At 45.8% G+C, this 15,823-nt stretch overlaps 1 protein-coding gene across 2 annotated transcripts; it reads left to right on the top strand.

The window, feature by feature from the left end:
• The first annotated feature begins 1,923 nt into the window (after positions 1-1,923).
• Positions 1,924-15,547, top strand: LOC306774929 (creatine kinase M-type). Of its 2 annotated transcripts, XM_079265119.1 has the most exons (10): positions 1,924-2,022; positions 2,124-2,221; positions 2,341-2,387; positions 3,630-3,828; positions 4,721-4,875; positions 4,948-5,080; positions 7,828-7,981; positions 8,071-8,194; positions 8,270-8,459; positions 14,379-15,547. In XM_079265119.1, the coding sequence occupies exons 2-10, from the start codon at positions 2,203-2,205 to the stop codon at positions 14,537-14,539; spliced, it is 1,182 nt and encodes a 393-aa protein (XP_079121245.1). In that variant the 5' UTR covers positions 1,924-2,022; positions 2,124-2,202; the 3' UTR covers positions 14,540-15,547. The 2 variants fall into 2 exon arrangements, with proteins under 2 accessions (XP_079121245.1, XP_079121246.1); XM_079265120.1 differs by lacking the exon at positions 2,124-2,221 and having other exon boundaries at positions 1,957-2,022.
• The last annotated feature ends 276 nt before the right edge of the window (positions 15,548-15,823 follow it).

Genomic DNA, 15,823 nt, shown 5'->3' with positions numbered 1-15,823 from the left:
CGGCGTTAGGAAGGCGACGGCGTTAGGAAGGCGACGCCGTTATGAAGGCGACGCCGTTAGGAAGGCGACGGCGTTAGGAAGGCGACGGCGTTAGGAAGGCGACGGCGTTAGGAAGGCAACGCCGTTAGGAAGGCGAAGGCGTTATGAAGACGACAACGTTAGGAAGGCGAAGGCGTTAGGAAGGCGACGGCGTTAGGAAGGCGAAGGCGTTATGAAGGCGACGGCGTTAGGAAGGCAACGCCGTTAGGAAGGCGAAGGCGTTATGAAGGCGACGGCGTTAGGAAGGCAACGCCGTTAGGAAGGCGTCGGCGTTATGAAGACGACAACGTTAGGAAGGCGAAGGCGTTAGGAATGCGACGGCGTTAGGAAGGCGTCGGCGTTTTGAAGACGACAACGTTAGGAAGGCGTCGGCGTTAGGAAGGCAACGCCGTTAGGAAGGCGAAGGCGTTAGGAAGGCAACGCCGTTAGGAAGGCGAAGGCGTTATGAAGGCGACGGCGTTATGAAGACGACAACGTTAGGAAGGCGAAGGCGTTAGGAAGGCGACGGCGTTAGGAAGGCGATGGCGTTAGGAAGACGCCGCCGTTAGGAAGGCGAAGGCGTTATGAAGGTGAAGGCGTTAGGAAGGCGACGGCGTTATGAAGGCGTCACCGTTAGGAAGGCGAAGGCGTTAGGAAGGCGAAGGCGTTAGGAAGGCGACGGCGTTATGAAGACGACAACGTTAGGAAGGCGAAGGCGTTAGCAAGGCGACGGCATTAGGAAGGCAACGCCGTTAGGAAGGCGTCGGCGTTATGAAGACGACAACGTTAGGAAGGCGCAGGCGTTAGGAAGGCGACGGCGTTAGCAAGGCGACGGTGTTAGGAAGGCAACGCCGTTAGGAAGGCGATGGTGTTAGGAAGGCGAAGGCGTTATGAAGGCGACGGCGTTATGAAGACGACAACGTTAGGAAGGCGAAGGCGTTAGCAAGGCGACGGTGTTAGGAAGGCGATGGCGTTAGGAAGGCGACGGCGTTAGGAAGGCGATGGCGTTAGGAAGACGCCGCCGTTAGGAAGGCGAAGGCGTTATGAAGGTGAAGGCGTTATGAAGATGACGCCGTTAGGAAGGCGACGGCGTTATGAAGGCGTCACCGTTAGGAAGGCGAAGGCGTTATGAAGACGACAACGTTAGGAAGGCGAAGGCGTTAGCAAGGCGACGGCATTAGGAAGGCAACGCCGTTAGGAAGGCGTCGGCGTTATGAAGACGACAACGTTAGGAAGGCGCAGGCGTTAGGAAGGCGACGGCGTTATGAAGACGACAACGTTAGGAAGGCGAAGGCGTTAGCAAGGCGACGGCGTTATGAAGACGACAACGTTAGGAAGGCGAAGGCGTTAGCAAGGCGAAGGCATTAGGAAGGCAACGCCGTTAGGAAGGCGTCGGCGTTATGAAGACGACAACGTTAGGAAGGCGCAGGCGTTAGGAAGGCGACGGCGTTAGCAAGGCGACGGTGTTATGAAGGCGACAACGTTAGGAAGGCGAAGGCGTTAGCAAGGCGACGGCATTAGGAAGGCAACGCCGTTAGGAAGGCGTCGGCGTTATGAAGACGACAACGATAGGAAGGCGCAGGCGTTAGGAAGGCGACGGCGTTAGCAAGGCGACGGTGTTAGGAAGGCAACGCCGTTAGGAAGGCGACGGTGTTAGGAAGGCAATGGCGTTAGGAAGGCGACGGCGTTAGGAAGGCGACGGCGTTTGCAAGGCGACGGTGTTAGGAAGGCAACGCCGTTAGGAAGGCGATGGTGTTAGGAAGGCGACGGCGTTAGGAAGGCGACGGCGTGCAGGAGACCAGCTGGTTCTGTAGTGTAAAACCTGGAGGTGATGTCATGTGAAGCCGTGTGTGGTTATAAAAAGGATGACATTGTTTGGACTGTAACTGGACTCCTGCAGGCGGCGGGACGAGCCGATCTGGACCAACACGACTATTCTTAGAGCTTTTGTTGTCCTGACTGTCAGACATCTGAAATCCAGCAACGACATGTGGAAGGTCAAACGTAAGTGTATGCCATCAGTTTCACCGCATGCCTCGGTTTTTCTCGACAAAAACAACACTGAAGTCTGCGTTTGTCTCAATAATGATGAATTTCATTTTCAGTACTTCTAAATGTGGAAATGTAAAGCCTGCTGGTCAAATCATTTATCTAAAGGAAACAATCTGGTATTTTGTTCATCACATGAACAAAATACAGTTTAGTAAGTTTACTTTCTTCTATTTAAAGCAAAAAAGGGGAACATATTGATATTTAATTTGCATTTTCTGACTTTTAAACTTTCTGACCAAGAATTTGATCCATTTTCTGTGTCTGATGCAGCTCCAGTTACATTTCCCATGGAGATACGCTACCGGCCCATCCTGGAGGTAAATTCCATCCAGCATTCTTTTGGTTTCCTGCTGAATAACAGGAGTCACAAAGAAGAATAATCAATATAACAGTTATCACATTCAGTCAGTTACGGTGTGTTTAACCCGTCGTCAGACTGAACAGATGTTATTACACTGATGAAAATCCATCATTATTAATGTTCTTGGTTTCCAGCTGAAAAACGTTCAGAAAATTCTTTCAGAAATAGAATAGCAGACATAAAACAAGCTTCAGGAAAAGAAATACGGGTTGCAGAAACCACAGATTAGAGGTGATGTTTTCCTGCAGACAGTCCGTCTTTTTATAAATTCATGTATATATAAGTTGTGGAGGATCCTCGGGAGGAAAACACTGGAGTAACAGTCAGTCAACGGAGGTCTTTCTGCCTGAAGTTTGCATGTTTATGTGTGGGTTCTCTCCTGGTTTTCCGGCTTCCTCCCGTCCACTGGACACGCTTGTAATGCTGTGGTTCATTGATCACTTATTACATGTCGCTGTGGATAAAAGCATGGAGTAGAATAGAATAGAATAGAATATGAGAGTCTATAAGGATTGTTTATGTTTTGGGGCCCCTAGTGGATGAGAAGGGAACTGCAGTTTTTGACTTAACTTTTAACTGCCTGCTTGGCTTGTCCATGCTACATGCTACAGGCAACCTGCTAAATGCTAAATGCTACAGGCTACATGCAACAGCCTACAGGATACAGGATACATCCTACATGCTACAGTCTAAATACTACAGCCTACATGCTATATGCTATAGGCTACATGCTAGAGGCTACATACTACAGTCTACGTGCTACATGCTACATGCTAAATGCTAAATGCTAAATGCTACAGGCTACATGCTACATGCTAAATACTAAAGGATACATGCTACAGGCTACATGCTACAGGCTAAATACTACAGCCTACATGCTACAGGCTACATAGAGGTGTATAGTGAGAAGAGAAGAGGGCTGAGCACCGACCATTTAGGCACCCCTCTTTTCAACTTATGTGAGCTGGACATTTCTCCTCACCTACATGCCAAATGCTACAGGCTACATGTGCCATGCTGGATCCTGCCTCTCCAGACTTTCACATCAATAACTTTAACAAACCACACACTTTAGACACACTTTCCCATTAAATCCAGTGGGAAAGTATCCAAACGGCTGTATAGGCGGGGCATCAGTCCAACGGGTTGTACACAGCCATCAGCCGATGGCTTCGCACTCTCCTCTTTCTGTGTTCAGAGTCTGGTTCCCCCAGATCCCATGTCCCAGTTCAGGCTGAAGAGAGGTTCTCCTGAGGAGGAGTTTCCTGACCTGTGCAGGAATTCTACCTGGATGGGACGGATCCTCACACCCGCCATGTACCGCAGACAATTCAACCGCTGCACCCACAGTGGAGTCATCTTTGATGATGTAATCCGTCCTGGTATCGAGGAACCAGGTAAAAATGCCGTGACACTTTAAAAGCTGAAGTTGGGTGTTTAAACCAAATAAGCCCAAAATCTACTAAATATTAGATTCGGCATAAAACATGGAGGAACTTATAAAACTGATGAAAAAGATGTAAATATGAGTAAAATGGCGCGTAAGTACATTCAACATGAAAAAAAAACATTTTAGCAAGTTTACTTTCTTTTCTGTAACACCTTTTACCTGATGTTAGCATGGAGCTACGTTAAAGTGCTAAGTAACTTTAAGCTAATGTGGGGAAACCATGTCATATTTAGTTCAAATTATTCATATGTAAGTCGCTTTGGGTAAAAGAATCTGCTAAATGACTGTAGAATAGAATAGAATAAACTGTAAATAAATGTTAGTTTATTCAGACATTTAAATAAAAACATTTATTTATTTACTAATGTTTTTTTAGAGTTGTCAGACACAACAGATGTTTTTCTACTTCTGTTTGTGTTAAAATTCTCCCGTCTTTCTCCGAAACTGTTGATGCTTCAGAGCTTAGCTAATGTTAGCTAACACTCCATGCACAGCATTCAGCTCTGCATTGTTACAAAGGCAGCGTTAATAAGTTGGATTGTTCTTGTGTAATATTTTATCCCATTGGGACCATGTCACTCTTCAGTTTTTGTTTTAAATACTTTTTCATAACCTTCGCTACAGGCTAACAGCTAGCGGCTAGCTGACGATTGCCTTCTGCTTAGTGGAAAATATTGAACTGACACATTACTACCACCAAGTGGTGGGAAGCTGCATTGCAACTGAGGTTCTCGTGGATTATTATAATATTTCTTGCTCCTAGCTGATAAGTGATGCTGTATTGCAGCCATGTCAGCCCTCATTACAGAAGTAATTAAAATTAAATGTTGTGCGTGAAGACTGCTCAGGTCCTGCATCCGTCGGGTGTGTCGCGGGTGACGCCCAGTCCTACATCCTGTTCTGTGACTTCTTTGACCGAATTATCGAAGCTTATCACGAACACAAGGTCACAAACGAAACTCCAGAAAGCGACTGGAACTTCGATAACCTGAAGGTAGAAGCAACACCACGAGAAGACATGCTGCTTACTGCAGCGCTGCTCATGTGTGTTTGTGTGTGTGTGAAGGGAGGGGATGACTTGGACACGTCGTATGCCGTACGGTGTGAGGTCAGTACTGTTAGAGGTGTTGAAGACTTCTGCTTTCCAACACACTGTAGCCGAGGAGAGCGCAGACAGCTCCTCTCGCTGGCCAGAAGAGGTAATGCATTATCATCACTGTCACCCCACCAACAGCATTATACTGGTTCAAACTGGACTGGATTCCAGTTTCCATCACTGTGTTTCTTTCTATAATTACCAGACCAAATAAAGCCATCACTGGTGGCTACACCTTTAAAATCAGATATTCCTTGTTGGGTAATTAAAGGTCCCCGTGGAAGGGGGACCAAACTCCTGCAGGGATCACCAGTATAATTACACCAGTATAACTACACCAGTATAACTACACCAGTATAACTACACTGGTACCACTTGGCAAATATCACTACACCGGTATAATTACACCGGTATAACTACACCAGTATAACTACACCAGTAAAATTACACCAGTATATCTACACCAGTATAACTACACCAGTATAACTACACCAGTAAAATTACACCAGTATATCTACACCAGTATAACTACACCGGTATAACTACACCAGTATAATTACACCAGTAAAATTACACCAGTATATCTACACCAGTATATCTACACCAGTATAACTACACCGGTATAACTACACCAGTATAATTACACCAGTAAAATTACACCAGTATATCTACACCAGTATAACTACACCGGTATAACTACACCAGTATAACTACACCAGTATAATTACACCGGTATAACTACACCAGTATAACTACACCAATAAAATTACACCAGTATATCTACACCAGTATAACTACACCAGTAAAATTACACCAGTATTTCTACACCAGTATAACTACACCTGTAAAATTACACCAGTATATCTACACCAGTATAACTACACCGGTATAACTACACCAGTATAACTACACCGGTATAACTACACCAGTATAATTACACCAGTAAAATTACACCAGTATAACTACACCGGTATAACTACACCAGTATAATTACACCAGTAAAATTACACCAGTATATCTACACCAGTAAAATTACACCGGTATAACTACACCAGTATAACTACACCGGTATAACTACACCAGTATAACTACACCAGTAAAATTACACCAGTATATCTACACCAGTAAAATTACACCGGTATAACTACACCAGTATAATTACACCAGTAAAATTACACCAGTATATCTACACCAGTAAAATTACACCAGTATATCTACACCAGTATAACTACACCGGTATAACTACACCAGTATAATTACACCAGTAAAATTACACCAGTATATCTACACCAGTATAACTACACCAGTATATCTACACCAGTATATCTACACCAGTATAACTACACCGGTATAACTACACCAGTATAATTACACCAGTAAAATCACACCAGTATATCTACACCAGTATATCTACACCAGTATAACTACACCGGTATAACTACACCAGTATAACTACACCAGTATAATTACACCAGTATATCTACACCAGTATAACTACACCAGTATATCTACACCAGTATATCTACACCAGTATAACTACACTGGTATAACTACACCAGTATAATTACACCAGTAAAATCACACCAGTATATCTACACCAGTATATCTACACCAGTATAACTACACCGGTATAACTACACCAGTATAACTACACCAATAAAATTACACCAGTATATCTACACCAGTATAACTACACCAGTAAAATTACACCAGTATATCTACACCAGTATAACTACACCAGTAAAATTACACCAGTATATCTACACCAGTATAACTACACCGGTATAACTACACCGGTATAACTACACCGGTATAACTACACCAGTATAATTACACCAGTAAAATTACACCAGTATACCTACACCAGTAAAATTACACCGGTATAACTACACCAGTATAACTACACCGGTAAAATTACACCAGTATATCTACACCAGTATATCTACACCAGTATAACTACACCGGTATAACTACACCAGTATAACTACACCAGTATAATTACACCGGTATAACTACACCAGTATAACTACACCAGTAAAATTACACCAGTATATCTACACCAGTAAAATTACACCGGTATAACTACACCAGTATAACTACACCGGTATAACTACACCAGTATAATTACACCAGTATAACTACACCGGTATAACTACACCAGTATAACTACACCAGTAAAATTACACCGGTATAACTACACCAGTATAACTACACCGGTATAACTACACCAGTATAATTACACCAGTATAACTACACCGGTATAACTACACCAGTATAACTACACCAGTAAAATTACACCAGTATATCTACACCAGTAAAATTACACCGGTATAACTACACCAGTATAATTACACCGGTATAACTACACCAGTATAATTACACCGGTATAACTACACCAATTTAAAGTAAATAACTCAGTAAGCACCTCTTCCTCCGGTAAAAATCTCCATGTTTTTGCAGAGATTTTGTTCCTGTACAGCTAATTTTGATGTTAGTATGAAGCTACGTATAAGGGCTAATTGGTTCTATGCTAGCACTAGATTAGCTTTAAGCAAATGTGCAGAAACCATGGTATATTTAGTTTTCAGTGTATTTAGTGACACATCAACTCAGTTCAAGTTCACATTGGAGCTGAAAATAAACTAGAAAGATGCTCAGAGGTTGGCTTAGCACTAACTAAGCTAGCGCTACAGAAGGTTAGCAATGATGCTAGCTGGTTTTATAGTAATTCCATACGGTCTAGCACCAGACAGTAGACTCGATCCGTCTACCACCACTTCCGGATCCATTTGGCTTGTATATGAACAGGTTTTATAGATACTACAGCTGATTGTCCATGTTATGTCTCAGCTTTGCAGCAGCTGGAGGACGAGCTGCCGGGCTGTCTCTTCACGTTGGACAACCTGAACCCAGAACAGCAAAGGGAACTGAACCTAAACTCTCCATCGTGCTCACAGCTCCGTACCGGTCTGGCCCGGGACTGGCCCGATGCCAGAGCAGTCTGGTCATTCTGGTTTTGTGTATAATTAAAAATAACTGGCTGCTGGAAGGCAGCACTTCAATCGTCCAACATTTCTGCTGTTCTTCATGCAGGCTGAGTAAAGATGGTGGCTTGGTGGTCTGGGTTAACATGGAGGACCACCTCAGGATGGTGGCGGCACGGGACGATGCTAATGTGGCCGAAGCTTTTAAATGCATCTGCATCAACCTGCAGAAGGTGAGCTACACCTCCTGACTTCCTATCAGTCGACTCTGCTTGGCAACTGTTGGCTTCCTCTCTGGGTGTCTCCAGCTGGAGGAGTTCTACAGGGACCTCAGGCACCCCTTCATCTACAAGCAGCAGCTGGGATGGGTGACCAGCTCCCCGGCTGATGTGGGGACAGGTCTGAGGATCAATGTCTACATCAAGCTGCGACTCCTTCCTCAACACAAACGTCTCCATGATGTCCTGAAGAGGCTGAGGGTTCACATGAACAAAGCAGGTACCAGAGAACACCTTCCAGCGGACGCCTGCTGACATCAGAACTGACGGAAACAGAGTACGGCAAACTTTATGCAACTTACTGCTCCTTTAAATACGTAAATCAGGACGTTTGCTTCAAACGTCGTGTCCTCATACTTCCATGTATCTTGCCTTGTTGTTCAGCTAATCCACCAGGGGCAGCGCTGAGTTCAGAGTTTTGACACCGGTTGGTCGCAGTGAGCTGTTCCTCAATTCAGGGTCTGCACACTTCGAAGTATGCACACGACGTAGGCTACCAGGTGTTCTACAGACGACGTAGGCTACCAGGTGTTCTACAGACGACGTAGGCTACCAGGTGTTCTACAGACTACATAGACTACCAGGTGTTCTACAGACGACGTAGGCTACCAGGTGTTCTACAGACGACGTAGGCTACAAGGTGTTCTACAGACTACATAGACTACCAGGTGTTCTACAGACTACATAGACTACCAGGTGTTCTACAGACTACATAGACTACCAGGTGTTCTACAGACTACATAGACTACCAGGTGTTCTACAGACTACATAGACTACCAGGTGTTCTACAGACTACATAGACTACCAGGTCTTCTACAGACTACATAGACTACCAGGTCTTCTACAGACTACATAGACTACCAGGTGTTCTACAGACTACGTAGACTACCAGGTGTTCTACAGACGACGTAGACTACCAGGTGTTCTACAGACGACGTAGACTACCAGGTGTTCTACAGACTACGTAGACTACCAGGTGTTCTACAGACTACGTAGACTACCAGGTGTTCTACAGACTACGTAGGCTACCAGGTGTTCTACAGACTACGTAGACTACCAGGTGTTCTACAGACTACGTAGGCTACCAGGTGTTCTACAGACTACGTAGACTACCAGGTGTTCTACAGACTACGTAGACTACCAGGTGTTCTACAGACTACATAGGCTACCAGGTGTTCTACAGACTACATAGACTACCAGGTGTTCTACAGACGACGTAGGCTACCAGGTGTTCTACAGACGACGTAGGCTACCAGGTGTTCTACAGACTACATAGACTACCAGGTGTTCTACAGACTACATAGACTACCAGGTGTTCTACAGACTACATAGACTACCAGGTGTTCTACAGACTACGTAGACTACCAGGTGTTCTACAGACGACGTAGACTACCAGGTGTTCTACAGACTACGTAGGCTACCAGGTGTTCTACAGACGACGTAGACTACCAGGTGTTCTACAGACTACGTAGGCTACCAGGTGTTCTACAGACTACGTAGACTACCAGGTGTTCTACAGACTACGTAGGCTACCAGGTGTTCTACAGACGACGTAGGCTACCAGGTGTTCTACAGACTACATAGACTACCAGGTGTTCTACAGACGACGTAGGCTACCAGGTGTTCTACAGACGACGTAGGCTACCAGGTGTTCTACAGACTACATAGACTACCAGGTGTTCTAAGACTACATAGACTACCAGGTGTTCTACAGACTACATAGACTACCAGGTGTTCTACAGACTACATAGACTACCAGGTGTTCTACAGACTACATAGACTACCAGGTGTTCTACAGACTACGTAGGCTACCAGGTGTTCTACAGACTACATAGACTACCAGGTGTTCTACAGACGACGTAGGCTACCAGGTGTTCTACAGACTACATAGACTACCAGGTGTTCTACAGACTACGTAGGCTACCAGGTGTTCTACAGACGACGTAGGCTACCAGGTGTTCTACAGACTACATAGACTACCAGGTGTTCTACAGACGACGTAGACTACCAGGTGTTCTACAGACTACGTAGGCTACCAGGTGTTCTACAGACTACATAGACTACCAGGTGTTCTACAGACTACATAGACTACCAGGTGTTCTACAGACGACGTAGGCTACCAGGTGTTCTACAGACTACATAGACTACCAGGTGTTCTACAGACTACATAGACCACCAGGTGTTCTACAGACTACATAGACTACCAGGTGTTCTACAGACTACATAGACTACCAGGTGTTCTACAGACTAAATAGACTACCAGGTGTTCTACAGACTACATAGACTACCAGGTGTTCTACAGACGACGTAGGCTACCAGGTGGTCTACAGACGACGTAGACTACCAGGTGTTCTACAGACTACGTAGGCTACCAGGTGTTCTACAGACGACGTAGACTACCAGGTGTTCTACAGACTACATAGACTACCAGGTGTTCTACAGACGACGTAGGCTACCAGGTGTTCTACAGACGACGTAGGCTACCAGGTGTTCTACAGACTACATAGACTACCAGGTGTTCTACAGACTACATAGACTACCAGGTGGTCTACAGACGACGTAGACTACCAGGTGTTCTACAGACGACGTAGGCTACCAGGTGTTCTACAGACGACGTAGGCTACCAGGTGTTCTACAGACGACGTAGGCTACCAGGTGTTCTACAGACTACATAGACTACCAGGTGGTCTACAGACGACGTAGGCTACCAGGTGTTCTACAGACGACGTAGGCTACCAGGTGTTCTACAGACGACGTAGGCTACCAGGTGTTCTACAGACTACATAGACTACCAGGTGGTCTACAGACGACGTAGGCTACCAGGTGTTCTACAGACGACGTAGGCTACCAGGTGTTCTACAGACGACGTAGACTACCAGGTGTTCTACAGACTACGTAGGCTACCAGGTGTTCTACAGACGACGTAGGCTACCAGGTGTTCTACAGACTACATAGACTACCAGGTGTTCTACAGACGACGTAGACTACCAGGTGTTCTACAGACTACATAGACTACCAGGTGTTCTACAGACGACGTAGGCTACCAGGTGTTCTACAGACGACGTAGACTACCAGGTGTTCTACAGACTACGTAGACTACCAGGTGTTCTACAGACTACATAGACTACCAGGTGTTCTACAGACGACGTAGGCTACCAGGTGTTCTACAGACGACGTAGACTACCAGGTGTTCTACAGACTACATAGACTACCAGGTGTTCTACAGACGACGTAGGCTACCAGGTGGTCTACAGACGACGTAGGCTACCAGGTGTTCTACAGACTACATAGACTACCAGGTGTTCTACAGACGACGTAGACTACCAGGTGTTCTACAGACTACATAGACTACCAGGTGTTCTACAGACGACGTAGGCTACCAGGTGTTCTACAGACTACATAGACCACCAGGTGTTCTACAGACGACGTAGGCTACCAGGTGTTCTACAGACTACATAGACCACCAGGTGTTCTACAGACGACGTAGACTACCAGGTGTTCTACAGACGACGTAGACTACCAGGTGTTCTACAGACTACGTAGGCTACCAGGTGTTCTACAGACTACGTAGACTACCAGGTGTTCTACAGACGACGTAGACTACCAGGTGTTCTACAGACTACATAGACCACCAGGTGGTCTACAGACGACGTAGGCTACCAGGTGTTCTACAGACTACGTAGACTACCAGGTGTTCTACAGACGACGTAGACTACCAGGTGTTCTACAGACGACGTAGACTACCAGGTGTTCTACAGACGACGTAGACTACCAGGTGTTCTACAGACGACGTAGGCTACCAGGTGTTCTACAGACGACGTAGACTACCAGGTGTTCTACAGACTACATAGACCACCAGGTGGTCTACGTTGTCTGCAGACAGCTGAGCTTACGGCCAGTAAAATGAGACAGCCTCCGTTGCCGAGCAACTATATATGCCAAGTTTATCTAATTACTGATCCCATTGTTCCACAAAAAGACACAAAAATAGTTTTAAAATGACAGAAAATGGTGCGATTAATTTAACTTAGATTTCTTTTCCATTTTCTTTGTGTATAAATGAGCAACAGGAGGCGGTTTAGACGAGCTCTCCTCTGGCTGACTGCTCATCATTTCAAACTGACATTAACTTCAGTCAATAATAGTCCTGGTCAGACGACTGGAATTTGTGGTTATTGGACACAATGTCCTCCCAGCTTGTCTGCCGGGACAAATATGTGTGTTTATACATAAAAATAAATAAATAAACGGTCTGGCTGGTGTGGTACAGACACCGGCGCTCTGCTGCTTCTTTTCTATCAGGAACGCAATGCATTCTGGGATAGGAGAGGGCGCTTAGAATGCATCTCTGGTCGCCTTCATTTTAAGCTGATCTGGAGCCAAACGAAGGGCGGACTGGGAGGACCGGGAGGACTGGGAGAACTGGGAGGACTGGGAGGACTGGGAGAACTGGGAGGACTGGGAGGACTGGGAGAACTGGGAGGACTGGGAGAACTGGGAGGACTGGGAGGACCGGGAGGACTGGGAGGACTGGGAGAACTGGGAGGACTGGGAGGAGTGGGAGGACTGGGAGGACTGGGAGGAGTGGGAGGACTGGGCGGACTGGGAGGACTGGGAGGACTGGGCGGACTGGGCGGACTGGGAGGACTGGGAGGAGTGGGAGGACTGGGAGGACTGGGAGGACTGGGAGGAGTGGGAGGACAGGGAGGACTGGGAGGAGTGGGAGGACTGGGAGGACTGGGAGGAGTGGGAGGACTGGGAGGAGCCTTTGAACTGGGACAGCACTTGGTACCACTATGACCCATGCAGTCGATGAATCTGTACTTTAAAGTGTGTAGAACCTGAACTGGAACGCAGCCTAAGTTTACAGCCATCCAAAAACAGCAGAAGAAGAGTAATAAAGGCTGTGTCTGAACGTCCACCCTGTCCCCCTCATAGTGACCTACATAGTCGTCACACCATTTTCTAGAGGTGTCAGAATGTCCAGAGACACAAAGTAGTGCACTTAAAATTACCCACAATGCATCTTGAAAAGCATCAGTGGTCACTAGACGGGTCAGTATAGACCACAATGCATTGCAGCAGGAGCTCGAAGTGACATGAAAGCCAAAGCAGGTTAAAAACAACTGTAAATCATTTATTTATATCCTTATTTGTCAAATAAATATGCAACAAAGACAGAATAAAATATCATTTAAAAAAATTTCACACAAATCGGGATTGGATTCGGAACGTGTGGTAGTTGCCGCGGTGACCGTCGGTAGGCGTGTGATCGACGAGGAGACGTTCGGACGCTGCTTCGGACGTTGCTCTTTTTTAAACCTCTTCTTCAGGTGCTTTTTTACTGTGGTTTCTACATCCTCTTCTTCCTGTTACTCCTCTTCTTCTCTGGTTTGATGCTCTACTGTGACTCTGCCCCGGTGGTCTCCAGTGGTATTGCTCAGTTTTCTGGTTTGGTAACGATTAGCAAAGCTCCTTGAAAACGGACATTATTTACATTAGCGACGCAGAAAACGGACGAACCTGTCCGTGAGATGGACTTTAAGATTCAGTTTTCCCTTCGTCAGTTCTTTTTTGTTTCTAGCGAGGGTCTTTGTGGAGTGACGTTCCAGCTGTTGGGAAACATTACGTTTAACATGATCTGGAATTTGGTTTAGTCGGTTTAAGGCCTGATTGACGTCGTTGACTTGAGAGTTTGTCAAAACATGAGTGGCACATAAGAAGTCTATTCCAGGCCAGCTCCTCATGTTGGACCACATCCATAATCCACATCCAAGTCTAAATATGACACCGGGACCATGCCACGCCTGCCAGTCCTGATCCTGAGCCGTAAGTACCAGACGTAGTCCAGTTTAGGCATGATGCTAACTGGGCCTGGTCGGACTGAACACACTGAAAGATGTTTAGGACTTTAGTCGATGATTTCATGTAAGACTAAACATCAACGTTCCCGCATCAGACGGTGCTGGATTTTATGAACCGGTTACTGATCACATGTATGAAAAGTTTCTAACGGAGCAAAGGGAGCGTGAGGCTGCTGGCTGAATCTGATGTAAATCCAATCTTTCCCCAGAATCTCATGTTGCAGAAGAGGAAGTCTAAATGAAAGCAGCAGCTCAGGCTTTGTTTTCTCCTGCAGAATCACCGACGCTGTATCGCATCAGCAACGCCGTCGCTTTTGGCCTGAGTGAAGTTGAACTGACTCAGCTGGTGGTGGATGGGGTCAAACTGCTCATCGCCATGGAGAAGAGGCTGGAGGGTGACGGAGACATCGACGAGCTTGTTCCTATGCAGAAGTAGAACTGGACTGTAGGACTCTTGAACCTGCAACCCACTGGGTTTCTCAAAGCTTCCCGACAGGATTGCCAGCAGGCACGATGTCAGGAGTTTAAGGGACATTGTGCAACATTTTCTGTTTACTGCATTTATATCTGTCATCATTGGTGTATTATGACCTCCACTAATAATCTCAAAATATTTCCTAAATTAACAGTTTCAGGTTCGTTTATACAAACAGCAGGAAAAGTCGCTGCTGGATGCAGAAGACTGAAAGATTGATGGAAAGACTGTCCATCTCCTGCGTCAGTTCTTGTCTCAGACATTGTCACGTAATGTAGAAAACAGAGCAACACCACCAGAAACCATTGGGGGCAGCGCTGAGTTGTACAGCTGACACACAACCAGAGAAGAAGACGACGCAGAAACCCGCAGATACGCAGCTGAAAAAGACGCAGAAAGTAAACAGAAAAATACTTTTTACTTTTCTTCTTCTGATGTTTTTGGACAGTTGTAACTTGTTGCGTTGCGTCGCCGCGACCACCCGGTGTCAGATCGTGGAAGTGAATGCTGCACTCAATACTGCCCCCAGTGGGTGACTGATGTAACACATAGAAGTATGAGGACAACATGGAAGCAGCAGAATGGACCTTAAGCCAGTAGGAACGCACCGTGACAGTCAGCCTTTTTTAAACTACAGCTGCCTGGAGGGACAAACCCACCAGAAAAAGGACCAAGAACACAGTGATGGAGTTGCAGGAGGAGAAGATCAGCGAGAGAACTGGCTCCGCAGGCTGGAAAATCTCTTCAATTTAATAAAAATGCAGGAGCATCCGGATGCAGCTAGCCACTAGCAGCTAGCGGCTAGCTGCTAGCCAAAGATTTGTAGGACTTGTCGTATTTTTACAGAAACACTGATGACAGTTTAAACACTAAATAAAAACTTGTTAAAGAAACTGAGATAAGAGTCTGATGAGAGTTGTTGAATTAATCATCCTGCCTTCTACCGAGGGAATATTAGGGTTTTACCGCGACCCCTTTCCTGCTGGTCTAAAGATGGAATAAAACCCTAAAAATGAGTTGATGTTGTGGGACTGAAGGTTTTTATCTTGACTGATGATTCAGTTTTCTGTTTGGCAACTTAAAAACAAACTTTGTCATAGATTGTCATAGATTTTCAGAGACTCCTCACGTCTCTCTTTCATACCGTCACCAGTTCTGGGATCTGGTCCTGGTTTAATCCTGGAACAAGCCCGGGGTGTGTTCCTGCCAAGATAGGAAGAAGGTTTAGCCCAAATCTGGTCCGCA

The sequence above is a fragment of the Telmatherina bonti genome (assembly GCF_933228915.1).
Source record: "Telmatherina bonti genome assembly, chromosome: 3".
Classification (NCBI taxonomy): domain Eukaryota; kingdom Metazoa; phylum Chordata; class Actinopteri; order Atheriniformes; family Telmatherinidae; genus Telmatherina; species Telmatherina bonti.
Note: the sequence above shows the minus strand (reverse complement) of the source record. Positions and strands in the feature narration are given on the sequence as shown.